This window comes from Salvia splendens, chromosome 19 (assembly GCF_004379255.2).
Source record: "Salvia splendens isolate huo1 chromosome 19, SspV2, whole genome shotgun sequence".
In the NCBI taxonomy this organism is placed as follows: domain Eukaryota; kingdom Viridiplantae; phylum Streptophyta; class Magnoliopsida; order Lamiales; family Lamiaceae; genus Salvia; species Salvia splendens.
This window is the reverse complement of record NC_056050.1, coordinates 25,094,847-25,110,021: the sequence shown is the minus strand read 5'-3', so window position 1 is coordinate 25,110,021 and position 15,175 is coordinate 25,094,847. Positions and strand designations below refer to the sequence as shown.

At 41.2% G+C, this 15,175-nt stretch overlaps 2 protein-coding genes across 2 annotated transcripts; one reads left to right on the top strand and one right to left on the bottom strand.

Annotated features, from left to right (window-relative positions):
* Positions 1-866: 866 nt before the first annotated feature.
* LOC121778372 (lectin alpha chain-like) lies at positions 867-1,937 on the bottom strand. The gene has a single exon (XM_042175716.1). It carries the CDS (start codon positions 1,858-1,860, stop codon positions 1,060-1,062), a length of 801 nt encoding a protein of 266 aa, XP_042031650.1. The 5' UTR covers positions 1,861-1,937; the 3' UTR covers positions 867-1,059.
* A 6,485-nt stretch (positions 1,938-8,422) lies between these two features.
* LOC121778373 (agglutinin-2-like) lies at positions 8,423-9,502 on the top strand. The gene has a single exon (XM_042175717.1). The coding sequence runs from the start codon at positions 8,499-8,501 to the stop codon at positions 9,297-9,299; it is 801 nt and encodes a 266-aa protein (XP_042031651.1). The 5' UTR covers positions 8,423-8,498; the 3' UTR covers positions 9,300-9,502.
* Positions 9,503-15,175: the final 5,673 nt, after the last annotated feature.

Genomic DNA, 15,175 nt, shown 5'->3' with positions numbered 1-15,175 from the left:
ATGAGTAAAGTAGAGATAATAACGTAAAAGTGAGGGAAAAAATAGAGAGAATGGTGTTTCTATATTTAGAAATATGACATTTAGAGTAGGAACATCCCAAAAACATAAATTTGACACTTAGAGGGACGGTGGGAGTAGTAATATGTAACATCGAAGAATGAAAGTCCTTTGAAATGTCAGTTTCTGCATGCCTTTCTGGTACGTCTTATGACTAAAATAATATGGGACAGTCCAAAATAAAATACTGACACAAATAACATAAAATAGAGATATTACTAAAATAGCCCTAAAGTCAAAAAGGTGAAAATGTCCAAAAGAATTATCTTACATTGAATATATCATTTCACCATATGCCTCGATATATATAGTGATATTAATTTTCACAAGTACAGCAAATATACAAATGACATTCACTAAATACCTTTTTTTAGATATAGTGAACTGACCCACCTAACCATATGCATAGTAAATAAACTAAATTTAATTCTGAAACGGCTATAGCTAGCTGTTGAAAAAAAAGGCAATTTTTTTTAAAAAAAAATGAATTTCAGATTTATTCAAAAAATATAAATAAATGGCCTAAACGATGCCCGACCAAGGGTCGCGTGCAACGTGTTGCACGCGATGAGTAGATTGACTCTTGCGAGTGATTGCGCAACACACAGAAGGCCACATGCGTGACGTGCAAAGCTGTGTTTTTAGATAGTTCATGCTATGATCGCCGATTGCGCAATTAGTTTGATATTGTTTGTTTTAGGCTGCTTTGTTTTAGATTACTCCTCAAACTCACCGTTAACTTATTATGCATAAAATTGTATAGTTGTTCTCATAGTAAATATGCGAAACAACTACTCCATCAAGCAATATTAATAAAAACTAATTTCATTCATCATAGTACGTACATGCATGATAGATGGCAAGTCCTTATTTCACTACACACATAGCTAGTAGTACAAGATAACACAAATACAAACATATTGCCATCATCTTATTTGTAGGACTCAAACGAGAGCAAGCTCAATCGCCAAGCCCTTATTACATCACACCATCAAATCCAAATCACACATATTGGTGAATGTGGCCGGCGCCGGTATTCACAAGAGTCGAAGTAAAATACCACGACACGACGTCGAAAACCGCGATCGCCCCGCCCGTGCTACCCGATAGCCCAACCTCCACCATCTGCGGAAGGAAAGTGCTCAAATCCTGCACATAGCTCACCTCAAAGCTCTCCGATCCCGCGCTCACCTGCACACTAATCAGCTTCGTCGCTTGAACGTAGTTGATCCGGGCAGTCACCTCCTGCCCGAGCAGCGCGCCGCCCACGTCTGTCGTGTTCTTCGAAACATTCGACCCGATATCGATCCCCACGTGGCGGTAGCTCGGATCCACCCCCGCGTTGGGATAGATATCGAACTCCACTGCAAACACGGCCGGGTTAAGCCCGGACGGGTTGAAGATGCCGAAGCTGGCGCCGGTGAAACCGAGTGGTGTGCCGACGGGCTGGATGAAGAAGGTGAGGCCGTCGCCGGGGACGGAGGCGGTGCCCGTGTGGGAGATGGTGAATTTGAGGGTGGTTTCGAAATCGGCGTGGGCCCCGGCTTGGTAGAGGTGGATGGGGTTGGAGTGGACGGCGCGGCCGGCGCGGTGGGAGAGGGGGTTGCCGGAGTTGTCGGTGTTGGTGAGGCGGAGGAAGGTGGAGTCGGAGGGGAAGTGGGCGTCGCCTTGGTAGAGTAGGTCGGTTGGTTTTTGGCCGTAGAAGTCGTAGATGAAGGAGGTCGCCTGCGACCGGGCCGTGGTGGCGGTGGCGAGGAGGAGAAGGGAGAGGAGTGGAGTTAGGGTTTGGAGGAGCTTAGCCATGGCTTTCTTACTTGCTTAGGTTGATGTATTTGGTTGTTTTTTTGCTTTGGATGTGGTGGATGCTTATGGCTTGTGTACACTTCTATTTATACTAGTTAGTGCTCATTTACATCATATTTTACAATTTTTTAGATTACATATCATGATAGTATTAATCTAATTGTATAAGTAAGATGTAACACGTCTCTCCATATCTAACAAACAATCTCGTATTTTCATAAAGTTTGTAACACTAACCAAATGAAATTTAGTCAAATACAAACTCTAAATATATTACAAACTCTAAACTATGATCTGGACCATTAAAAAATGTCAACAGATGACAAATAGTAGCAACAAAAAATGTCAACATAGTGTCAACGGTTGATGCTGTGTTGATATTATGAAACCAATGTGACCATTGACTTAATAACATGTACACGCTTGAATTGAACTAAAATAATATCCAAACGAACACTTGCTCTAGTGATACCAAAGGTTACTCGAAGACTTGCAGCAAAAATAGGTGCTCAATAGTTTTCGTCACTTATTTGCATAGAACACATCGGTCGTTCTCATTCTGACTAGTCTCAATTTAAAAAGCTTATCTCTGGTGTTTATTTTATTCGAAGAAGAAACTACTTGAAGTTTTGTTCATGTTGAGACAATATTCTGCGTTTTTGGCAAACTCTCATCCTCCATGATTTTTGATAATTTCAAAACAAAGTTAGAAATTGAGAATGAATTTGATAAATCACTCGACCAAATCCTCCTCATAATAGCTGTTGAAAGCAAGCCCGTTTACAGCCACGAAGGATGAAGCAGTCTTAAATATGTTCATTTTGTTGCAAGTTATGAATGATTTGGTTATCATCGACGATAATTTAATTGTGCATATAATAATATAAATATATTAACCTAAGAATACCATATGATATGCTTATATTTAGTTAATATGCATTGAATAAATATATAACGACAAAATAGAGCAAAGCAAAAAAAATGTGCGCAGCAAAAAAAAAAAGTTTACTACGGTTTGGTCATGTGGATAAATTTTCTTACTCAATTATTGCACTACTCCTTAGTACATGCACAATTATCAAGCTGAATTTAAAACGTGTTATTTTTGTCCTAAATGCAATAAGGTAACTTTTCATGGGACCACGGTATTGTAGTGTGGATAATATTTCGAACTCAATATTATCAATTGAATGCCAGATGACACCTGTCAAGAAGAATTTAAAATGTGTTAATTTTGTTCGAAATGCAATATTGCATTGCTCATATTAGTATGGGAGAATTATGAGACACAATATATTATTAGCATTGTAGTCACGAACTGAGATAAATTGTAAATTTGTAATAGGTCCAAGTTTTTATAGAGAAAAAACAATCAAACAAGAAATAAAAAAAAAAACATAACTTCTAGTCATGAATCAAGAGTAAGTGGAAATGCTTTGGATGGTAGCTTTGCTGTTTACTAATGTTGTTGTTTTGGTCATAAAATAAATGATCTTTGAATTTTGTTATTGAGGTACAATTGTTCAAGGCGTTCTGGTCAATCTCCGAAGATCCGAAGGTTGGCACGAACCAATCCGGCGATCACTATTGGTGGCGCATCTGTTGCCGATACAATGAAAACCGACCGGCGGGAACAATCGAGCGCAACGAGAGTATGATGCGCAACGCCATCTACCGAGCAAACGAAGAAATCCAAAAGTTCCAGGGGTATTACCTCGAGGAAGAGCGGTCGGCGGGGAGCTGCCGGAGCGAGGTCGACGTCATCACTGCCGCGATGAACACCTACCAATCCATGAACTACAAGCCGTTAAAGTACCTCAACATTTGGCAGGAGACGCGGTCGCATCCGAAGTATAGGGGAGGCGTAACATCCTCCTCTAGCGGCTCATCCAAACGGTCAAGGTCGGTATCCCTATCCGACACAGGCTCCGAAGACGTGGCTAGCTAACTCGCCGGAGCTAACTTGGGTAGCCCCGACGACAGACCAAGCGGTTCCCAACGCCGACAGAAGGGAAGGAAGAAGGCGGCGGCCAACCGCCGTCGCGCCGCGACTCCATCTGGCGATGCTCCCGAACCCGCTCCCGTTCCCGTGCCTTATGCGCCACCTCCACCCCCCACCAACTCGTTGTTGGGGATTTTGGCCCAACTCAATATGGCCGGTAGGTCAACTATGACCCCCGCGCAACTTCGATCGCACGAGGCCATGATATTAGGCCTCCAAAAACAATTGGGGGTAGTGTCGTCGGATGAATAGTCTTCCACGGGGATATTTTTAGCTTTAATTATGTAATTTTTAATTTTTAATATTTTAATTATGTAATTTTTAATTTTTAGGATTTTAATTATGTAATATTTATTTTTTAGGATTTTAATTATGTCTTTTTTATTTTATTTGTAATTTGTAATATTTTTTCGATTTTTTTAATGAATTTTAATATTATGGAAATGTTTTTATTTAAATTGAATAATAGAATTATAGGACCCTTGTGCTCGTCCTTGCGGAAGAGCACAGCTGTGGGTGTTGTGCTCTTGCCTAAGAGCAGGCAGAAAAGTAGGGCCGGGCCCACAACCGTGCTCGTTGGCAAGAGCACGGTTGTAGGTGCTCTTAAAACGTATTATTTTTGTCCTAAATGCAATAAGGTAACTTTTCATGGGACCACGGTATTGTAGTGTGGATAATATTTCGAACTCAATATTATCAATTGAATGTCACATAACACCTGTCAAGAAGAATTTAAAATGTGTTAATTGCAATTTTTTCAGATGCCACAACAATTGCAATTTCACTCAAATTCGATTCTTTGAAAAAATTGAGAAAAATGTTAAAATTCATAGTTTTTATTGGTAAATTTTTGAAATCCAGAATTTGACCAAAATTCATTGTTTTTGGAGTTTGGCCTTACATAAATCGAAGTAGAAATTAAGTAAATTGAAAATAGTATCCCGATCAAATTCAACGATAGATCTTAGAATGAGATATGCCTTCCAAGTTCCAACGATCAAGTTCCTATACTTCGGATGCGACCGCGTCTCCTGCCAAATGTTGAGGTACTTTAACGGCTTGTAGTTCATGGATTGGTAGGTGTTCATCGCGGCAGTGATGACGTCGACCTCGCTCCGGCCGCTCCCCGCCGACCGCTCTTCCTCGAGGTAATACCCCTGGAACTTTTGGATTTCTTTGTTGGCTCGGTAGATGGCGTTGCGCACCATACTCTCGTTGCGCTCGATTGTTCCCGCCGGCCGGTTTTCATTGTACCGGCAACAGATGCGCCACCAATAGTGATCGCCGGATTGGTTCGTGCCAACCTTCGGATCTTCGGAGATTGACCAGAACGCCTTGAACAATTGTACCGCAATAACAAAATTCAAAGATCATTTATTTTATGACCAAAACAACAACATTAGAGCACCCACAACCGTGCTCTTGCCAGCGGCACGGTTGTGGGCCCGGGTGGTACTATTCATGCCTGCTCTCTGGCAAGAGCACAACACCCACAACTGTACTCTTCCGCAAGGACGAGCACAATTAATATAAAATTCAATTACACAAAAACATTTTCATAATACTAAAATTCATTAAAAAACCACAATAAAAATTACAAATTACAAATAAAATAAAAAGACATAATTAAAATCCTAAAAATTAAAAATTACATAATTAGAATACTAAAAATTAAAAATTACATAATTAAACTCCTAAAAATTAAAAATTACATAATTATTGGCTAATATTACCCGAGGAAGACTACGCATCCGGCGGCACCAACCCCAATTGTTTTTGGAGACCCAATATCATGGACTCGTGCGTTTGAAGTTGCGTTGGGGTCATAGTTGACCTATCGGCCATATTGAGTTGGGCCAAAAGGGTCCACAACGAGTTGTTCGGGGGTGGAGGTGGAACATAGGGTGCGTGTTCGGGAGCGGGGGCAGATGGAGTCGCGGCGCGACGGCGTTCGGCCGCCGCCTTCTTCCTTCCTTGCGGTCGGCGTCGGGAACCGCTTGGTCCGGCGTCGGGGCTACCCAAGTTAGCTTCGGCGAGTTGGCTAGCCACTTCTTCGCCGGCGTCGGATAGGGATGCCGACCGTGAGCGTTTGGAGGAGCCGCTAGAGGAGGATGTTACGCCTCCCAGATACTTCGGGTGCGTCCTCGTTTCCTGCCAAACATTAAGGTACTTGAACGACTTACCGTTCATGGATTGGTAGGTGCTCAGCGCGGCAGTGATGATGTCGACCTCGCTCCGCCCGCTCCCGGCATTCCGCGACTCCTGGAGGAAATAGCCATTGAACTTGCCAATTTCGTCGTTGGCTCGGCCGATGCAGTTGCGCACCATACTCTCGTTGCGCTCGATCGTTCCCGGCGGCCGGTTTACATTGTACCGCCGAGAGACGCGCCACCAAAAGTGATCGCCGGATTGGTTCGTGCCAACCACCGCATCTTCGGAGATTTCCAAGTACGACTTGAACAATCTATCCATCTCTGCCGGTGAGTACGGTGTGCGGACACCGGTGCGAGATGGAGGAGTCTGCGTTTGGGAAGGGACGGGAGGCCTAGGCTCCGGAGTCCACCCGTATCGCCCATCGGAGCCACCTTGGTCGTCGACCGGGTATGGCCGGTAGCCACCCGGAACGCCCGAATCTTGGGTTTAAGGAGGGGCCGAATATTCCGTATCCGGACTAGGAAACGGTTGCGAACCGAACCATTCGGGGTTCCAACCGTGGGAGCCGCTTGGGTTGTCGTCGTGACCGGACATAGTGGTGTTGTAGGGTGTGAGAGGAAGATGAAAATGGATATGAGAGATTGAAGATGAGAATGGAGATGAGAGAATGATGATGAGAATTGTGTAGTGAAAGTGTGAATTTTTGGGAGTGAAATTGAGGATATTTATAGATGAAAGTGTGTATTTTTGGGGTAAAAAAAATGAAAAAAAAATTAAAAAGGTGTAAAAAACGGTTATAAACGGATATATTTTTTTGGGGAAGTGAATTTTTTTTTATCGGTTTTTTAATTAAAAAACCGATTTTTTAAAAAAATAATAAAAAAATTTTAAACTCAACGGCTATGCTGTTGACGAATGGGAGGGCGACACGTGTGCGTCCGCTGGCACGGACGTGCTCGATACATCGAGCAGCGCCGTGCCAGCGGCGCGGCTGCAGCGGCGGCGGTCCTTCGCCTTGCCAACGGCGCGGACGGCGGTGGCGACTTTCGCCACCGCTGCGGATGCTCTTAGTAAACAGCAAAGCTATCATCCAAAGCATTTCCACTTACTCTTGATTCATGACTAGAAGTTATGTTTTTTTTATTTCTTGTTTGATTGTCATTTCTCTAAAAAAAACTTTGACCTATTACAAATTTACAATTTATCACAGTTCGTGACTACAATGCTAATAATATATTGTGTCTCATAATTCTCCCATACTACTATGAGCAATGCAATATTGCATTTCGAACAAAATTAACACATTTTAAATTCTTCTTGACAGGTGTCATCTGGCATTCAATTGATAATATTGAGTTCGAAATATTATCCACACTACAATACCGTGGTCCCATGAAAAGTTACCTTATTGCATTTAGGACAAAAATAACACGTTTTAAATTCAGCTTGATAATTGTGCATGTACTAAGGAGTAGTGCAATAATTGAGTAAGAAAATTTATCCACATGACCAAACCGTAGTAAACTTTTTTTTTTTGCTGCGCACATTTTTTTTGCTTTGCTCTATTTTGTCGTTATATATTTATTCAATGCATATTAACTAAATATAAGCATATCATATGGTATTCTTAGGTTAATATATTTATATTATTATATGCACAATTAAATTATCGTCGATGATAACCAAATCATTCATAACTTGCAACAAAATGAACATATTTAAGACTGCTTCATCCTTCGTGGCTGTAAACGGGCTTGCTTTCAACAGCTATTATGAGGAGGATTTGGTCGAGTGATTTATCAAATTCATTCTCAATTTCTAACTTTGTTTTGAAATTATCAAAAATCATGGAGGATGAGAGTTTGCCAAAAACGCAGAATATTGTCTCAACATGAGCAAAACTTCAAGTAGTTTCTTCTTCGAAAAAAATAAACACCAGAGATAAGCTTTTTAAATTGAGACTAGTCAGAATGAGAACGATCGATGTGTTCTATGCAAATAAGTGACGAAAACTATTGAGCACCTATTTTTGCTGCAAGTCTTCGAGTAACCTTTGGTATCACTAGAGCAAGTGTTCGTTTGGATATTATTTTAGTTCAATTCAAGCGTGTACATGTTATTAAGTCAATGGTCACATTGGTTTCATAATATCAACACAGCATCAACCGTTGACACTATGTTGACTTTTTTTGTTGCTACTATTTGTCATCTGTTGACATTTTTTAATGGTCCAGATCATAGTTTAGAGTCTGCACAATATTTAGAGTTTGCATTTGATTAAATTCCATTGTTACAAACTTTGTGAAAATACGAGATTGTTTGTTAGATTAATACTATCATGATATGTAATCTAAAAAATTGTAAAATATGATGTAAATGAGCACTAACTAGTATAAATAGAAGTGTACACAAGCCATAAGCATCCACCACATCCAAAGCAAAAAAACAACCAAATACATCAACCTAAGCAAGTAAGAAAGCCATGGCTAAGCTCCTCCAAACCCTAACTCCACTCCTCTCCCTTCTCCTCCTCGCCACCGCCACCACGGCCCGGTCGCAGGCGACCTCCTTCATCTACGACTTCTACGGCCAAAAACCAACCGACCTACTCTACCAAGGCGACGCCCACTTCCCCTCCGACTCCACCTTCCTCCGCCTCACCAACACCGACAGCTCCGGCAACCCCCTCTCCCACCGCGCCGGCCGCGCCGTCCACTCCAACCCCATCCACCTCTACCAAGCCGGGGCCCACGCCGATTTCGAAACCACCCTCAAATTCACCATCTCCCACACGGGCACCGCCTCCGTCCCCGGCGACGGCCTCACCTTCTTCATCCAGCCCGTCGGCACACCACTCGGCTTCACCGGCGCCAGCTTCGGCATCTTCAACCCGGCCGGGCTTAACCCGGCCGTGTTTGCTGTCGAGTTCGATATCTATCCCAACGCGGGGGTGGATCCGAGCTACCGCCACGTGGGGATCGATATCGGGTCGAATGTTTCGAAGAACACGACGGACGTGGGCGGCGCGCTGCTCGGGCAGGAGGTGACTGCCCGGATCAACTACGTTCAAGCGACGAAGCTGATTAGTGTGCAGGTGAGCGCGGGATCGGAGAGCTTTGAGGTGAGCTATGTGCAGGATTTGAGCACTTTCCTTCCGCAGATGGTGGAGGTTGGGCTATCGGGTAGCACGGGCGGGGCGATCGCGGTTTTCGACGTCGTGTCGTGGTATTTTACTTCGACTCTTGTGAATACCGGCGCCGGCCACATTCACCAATATGTGTGATTTGGATTTGATGGTGTGATGTAATAAGGGCTTGGCGATTGAGCTTGCTCTCGTTTGAGTCCTACAAATAAAATGATGGCAATATGTTTGTATTTGTGTTAATTTATGTTATCTTGTACTACTAGCTATGTGTGTAGTGAAATAAGGACTTGCCATCTATCATGCATGTACGTACTATGATGAATGAAATTAGTTTTTATTAATATTGCTTGATGCAGTAGTTGTTTCGCATATTTACTATGAGAACAACTATACAATTTTATGCATAATAAGTTAACGGTGAGTTTGAGGAGTAATCTAAAACAAAGCAGCCTAAAACAGACAATATCAAACTAATTGCGCAATCGGCGATCATAGCATGAACTATGTAAAAACACAACTTTGCACGTCACGCATGTGGCCTTCTGTGTGTTGCGCAATCACTCGCAAGAGTCAATCTACTCATCGCGTGCAACAAACACGACCCTTGGTCAGGCATCGTTTATGCCCTTTATTTATATTTTTTGAATAAATCTGAAATTCAGTTTTTTTTTTTTAAAAAAAATTGCCTTTTTTTTCAACAGCTAGCTATAGCCGTTTCAGAATTAAATTTAGTTTATTTACTATGCATATGGTTAGGTGAGTCAGTTCACTATATCTAAAAAAAAGGTATTTAGTGAATGTCATTTGTATATTTGCTGTACTTGTGAAAATTAATATCACTATATATATCGAGGCATATGGTGAAATGATATATTCAATGTAAGATAATTCTTTTGGACATTTTCACCTTTTTGACTTTAGGGCTATTTTAGTAATATCTCTATTTTATGTTATTTGAGTCCGTATTTTATTTTGGAGTGTCCCATATTATTTGAGTCATAAGACGTACCAGAAAGGCAGGCAGAAACTGACATTTCAAAGGACTTTCATTCTTCGATGTTACATATTACTACTCCCACCGTCCCTCTAAGTGTCAAATTTATGTTTTTGGGATGTTCCTACTCTAAATGTCATATTTATAAATATAGAACATCATTCTCTCTATTTTTTCCCTCACTTTTACGTTATTATCTCTACTTTACTCATAAAAAAACACTATATAAAATCTCATGCCGAATTAGAAAGACTCAACTTATAGTGGGACGGAGGGAGTATTTGATATGAACCAAAATGTGTTAGATACTTATTATTGGACTTAGTTCCACAAGATATATATGTAGCCTATGACTTTATCTTTCTTCAAGTTATGAAGCTCAGCAAACTGTCATATTTTAATGGCCCATGTTAGAAGCCCACACCATTGTTATGCAAATAAACTTTATATTGCATGTATTATGTTATTGTCAATTGATGTATACATCTAATTCTAAGTTGTCTACGTGGATACCAAAAACACCTAATGCTGTTGTTATTCAAATAAACTTCGCTATTGCATGTATTATTTTAATCGTCAATTGACGCATACATCTGATGGTAGTGAGAACAACTGAACAACCATAAATAACGTGTATTACTACTCTCTCGTCACATTCTAAACGGAGCATTTCCTATTTAATTGGGACGAGATTGTATGCATTTTGTTTTATAAGTTGTGTGAATAGAGAATAAAGTAGTGTTAAATAAGCAATAAACTACCACCTCTTATCGATTAACAGAAATTTTGAAACTACACGAATTTTAATGCATAAGGGTTTCTATTTTTTAAATATGTCAATTAGAATGAGACATTAAAAAAGAAAAACATGTCATTTACAGTGGGATGCAAAGAGTATATCATAAAGCACAAAATGTCAGAAGAACTACTAAGTTTGCTCATTTTTCTAATAAAAAAAATGACCAGTTATATTATAACTCTGACATTTATTTCTTAATCGTCTTATAGCAAGAAATTTCACAAAATTTTATATTATGTACAAACCGTAAAATCATAACTTTCATATTCTTCTAATTTCCATCATTAAAAACAAAAAAGTGTAGCCATTCCCATGTCAATTTTATTGTTTCCATGTCATACAAAATTTCACTCAAACTCCTGATCATGGGAGTAATATAATTGACCACTTCTAAAAGTTTATCCAATATATAAGAATTTGATCAAAATTCATAATTTTCATGATCCATCATAAAATATGACTTAAATAAGCACTAGACTAGTATAAATAGAGGTAGAGCTGCCCTAAGCTTCCACCACATCCAAAGCAAAAACCTAACTAAGCAATCCATGGCTAAGCTTCTCCAAAACCTAATCCCACTCCTCTCCTTCCTCCTCTTCGCCGCCACCACGGCGTGGTCGCAGTCGACCTCCTTCTCCTACGACTTCTACGGCCAGAAACCAACCGACCTAATCTACCAAGGTGAAGCCCACTTCCCCTCCGACTCCTCCGGCAACCCCCTCACCCACCGCACCTATCACGCCCGCATTTTCTAAGGATAGAAAACACGGTTGATCGCGACTAGGGGAGAATTAAAGAAGCGGGGACGAAAGGGGAAAATCAACACAACTCGACCATAGCTCGAAACAAATGGGAATAGCTCGAATAAAATCAAAGTATCTCAACATTCAACAACTCGAAACAAATATTATCTCAACAATACTTGCAAAAGAAACAATATTCAGCGGAAGCATTTCGAGAGTAGAATAATGCTATGTATGAAGACACAACATATTCTAGACATTTGATAGACATTCTTCACTTTTATGATCAACACCCACCGCGCTCGTCACCGCTCAACCTGCACATAGGGAAAACATATGTAGGGCTGAGTACTTGATGCACTCAGTGGACAAATGCCAAAACAATTTTATAAAAACAGTTATATCATGCCACCATTGAGTGACCTCGGGGTTTTAACTTGAAAAGGCCCGAGACACTAAAAATATCTCAAACACAAACTTTCAACTCATCCTCAAATCATTTTTCCTCATCATTTCAAAACACAACCATTTCTCATTGACTTATTTAAGAAACTGCCATATCTGTTCTTTAGGGTGCCGTGTAAGGGGGCCATTTTCCACGGGCACGAAAACCAGCCAACCCGTTCGATGACTCACGGTCCTCATCGTGTACACTAGTCCGAGTAGGGACGCACCCTTGCTAGGACCCGAATTCGATTAAACTCATAGTAGGGACTCACTCCCCACTAAGCAATCGTCAACGTCAACATCAATATCAATCTCATCAACATCAACATCCTGTGAACGAGAATGTGGCCGCAAACTCGATCACTAGACTGGCCGACCCAAAAGACGGCTCACGATCCCCATTGGTGTACACTAGCCTGAGTAGGGACTCACTCCCTAGTCAGACCCGAATTCGATTTCAATAGGTCTAGTAGGGACAACTCCCTTGCTAAACAAACAGATAGGCATTTCTCAAAACAAAAACATGGCATGATATTCCCTTTGCAAACTTTATTTTCCTCAAAAACGTATTTGAAACATAAATAATTTTTCTGCATAGGTCGAGCATCATCTCACATCACATCAACAAGTCGAGCAATTCACAACCACTCAAAAAGCTATGCAGCGCAACACATGACAATCACTTTCACTTTAAGTACATAAATCACATAATCATGTAATAATCGCAAACACAGGCATTTCGTCACATAAAATGATGCTCAAACCAATATATCAAATCGAAAGCTCTTGAAAATACTTTAGTTTGAAAGCCCACCTCGTTCGTTTAAAGCTTTAGCTTGTGTTTCATTCTGTCCTCGAAAAGCGTGCGTGAAGTCACCCATTGATTTAAAGTACTCCGGCCTAATCTTCCATTCAATTAATTTGTCTCAACCCAAATCAATTCCAACTCCTTATCAAAACAGTAAGCCCAAATATTAAAATTAATTCATTAGGCCCAAATATTAAATAAATAAGGCCCAACTTTCATGTCTTTTCCTCACCGTACGTGAAATTTGGATTTGAAGCTCTCAAAATCAGAACTCAACAAAGTATCGCATCTCCCTTCACGCCTTCACGCATTGCTCCTGTTTTTCTCCTCTTCCAGCAACGATGTCATGCCGTCTCTGACTAATTCACGGCTGCCGTCCCATCTCTCTTCTCATTCGCTGATTGTCGCACGCAAAACACATCACCATCGCCGCCAACGTCACGAGTTGAAGCCTCCGGCCTCCTCTGTCTCCCCTTCTCTTTTCTCGGCAACACAGAGCTGCCGCCAAATTCGCGACGACTAGTGCACAGTCGCCTCTGCGGTTTGCTGCTGCTGCTCGCACTCCAAGTCCGACGCCGCCTTCGCTGAACCGCTGCACGGTCGGAGTTTCATCAGCCCGCTGCTGCTGTTCGTCATGAGCAGCTGCTGCTACTGCTGCTGTACATCTCCCGAGCTGCCGTTGCTCGGCTTCTCCAGCCTCGGCTGTTCACGGCAAGCGCCGCTGCTGCTCGGATCACGATGCAAAACTACAGCCGCCACTCCAGTGCCGTTCCTCTTCGTGTCTTCGCTCATTTTTGCGGTGTGACTTCACTCCCTCTCCTCAATTGAAGATGAAAAATTCACTCTTTAATTTCAATCGTGAGAGAGAAAGTGTGTGGTGTCTGATTTGTAGAAAGCTGGATTTCTCAATCGAGTGACGGCGGTTTTCTTGGTTTTCTTGAAATTGAAATAAACGTGGAGAGAGATCATGTGATTGGCCGTTGTGATATTTGTGGTGGTGGAGATAGTGGAATAGAGTATATAATGTCTTGTTGTTGAGATTTTGCAGGGTGGTGAATAAAATATTGCAATTTATTCCCATATTTTGTGGAACAAAAAGTCTGGGTGCTGGCCGATTAATTCTCATGGATTAATTGGGCTTCTCCAAAAATGGGTTTTAAAAGAAAGAATAAATATATGTTTTGGGCTAATTTTCAAATTGAGCTATGTAAGAATAATTATTTGGTCCAAAGAGTAAAATTTTTTTCTCGACAAAAGAACAACGGCAAAATATTTTCAGATGCACAAACGACGGTCCTTTCAAGAACACAATAAAAATGGTAGAAAAAGTCGGGGTGTTACAGCACCGGCGCCGCCGTCTACTCCAAACTACCAGCGGGCGACCTGTGGTGAGCGCGGGATCGGAGAGTTTTGAGGTGAGCTATGTGTATGACTTGAGCTTGTTCCTTCTGCAGGAGGTGGAGGTTGGGATATCGGCGAGCACCGGTGGTGCGGTCGCGATTCATGACCTTATTTCCTAGTATTTCACTTCGACTCTGGTGTATACCGGCGGCCTCGGCTACATTCTGTTGGCAATTGAAACATAAAATGAATATAATAATACCTCACATCGGTGTACACAAAGAGATTAATTAACTATATAAGTCTCATGAGTCTCTCCTCTTATCACCAATTGGTTTTAAGATGGAACCTATGGATTTCTATCACATTCACCAAGCTGCGTGATCTTGTGGACTGGCGATTGAGGTTATACTCTCGATCGCTCGAGTCCTAAGAATAAGAGGATGTCCATCTGTTTGTGTTTATGTTATTACTATGAATTATGAATGTATGTGTGTCGTAAATAAGGACTTCCCATATTAGTATCATGTATGATTGTAGTACCATGCTTTTATGAAATTACTATGTCTTTATGAAATTACTATGTCTTTATGAAATTGATATGTCATTAATCCCGCGGACTTTTATATAACAATCACAACAATTTGTACAACTTTACCATGCATATGCGTACACAATGTCAACTTAGTAATGCATGCGTAAAGGTGATAAAACTACAATTCTGAGTTCTTTGAAAATAGAAAAGTTTAAAATATTGTGAGTTCTCATAAATTTAAAAGGTGGCGAAAAATAAACTAATCTGAATCCACTACTGAAAGGGGAGAAACATGAGGCCCACCAGTGTCCGATATTAGGCATGTGGTGTCCACCACTCACCTTCTG

What these genes read in the sequence shown, in the direction of transcription:
- LOC121778372 (XM_042175716.1), bottom strand. Translation starts at nt 1,860, where the DNA reads ATGGCTAAGCTCCTCCAAACCCTAACTCCACTCCTCTCCCTTCTCCTC.
- LOC121778373 (XM_042175717.1), top strand. Translation starts at nt 8,499, where the DNA reads ATGGCTAAGCTCCTCCAAACCCTAACTCCACTCCTCTCCCTTCTCCTC.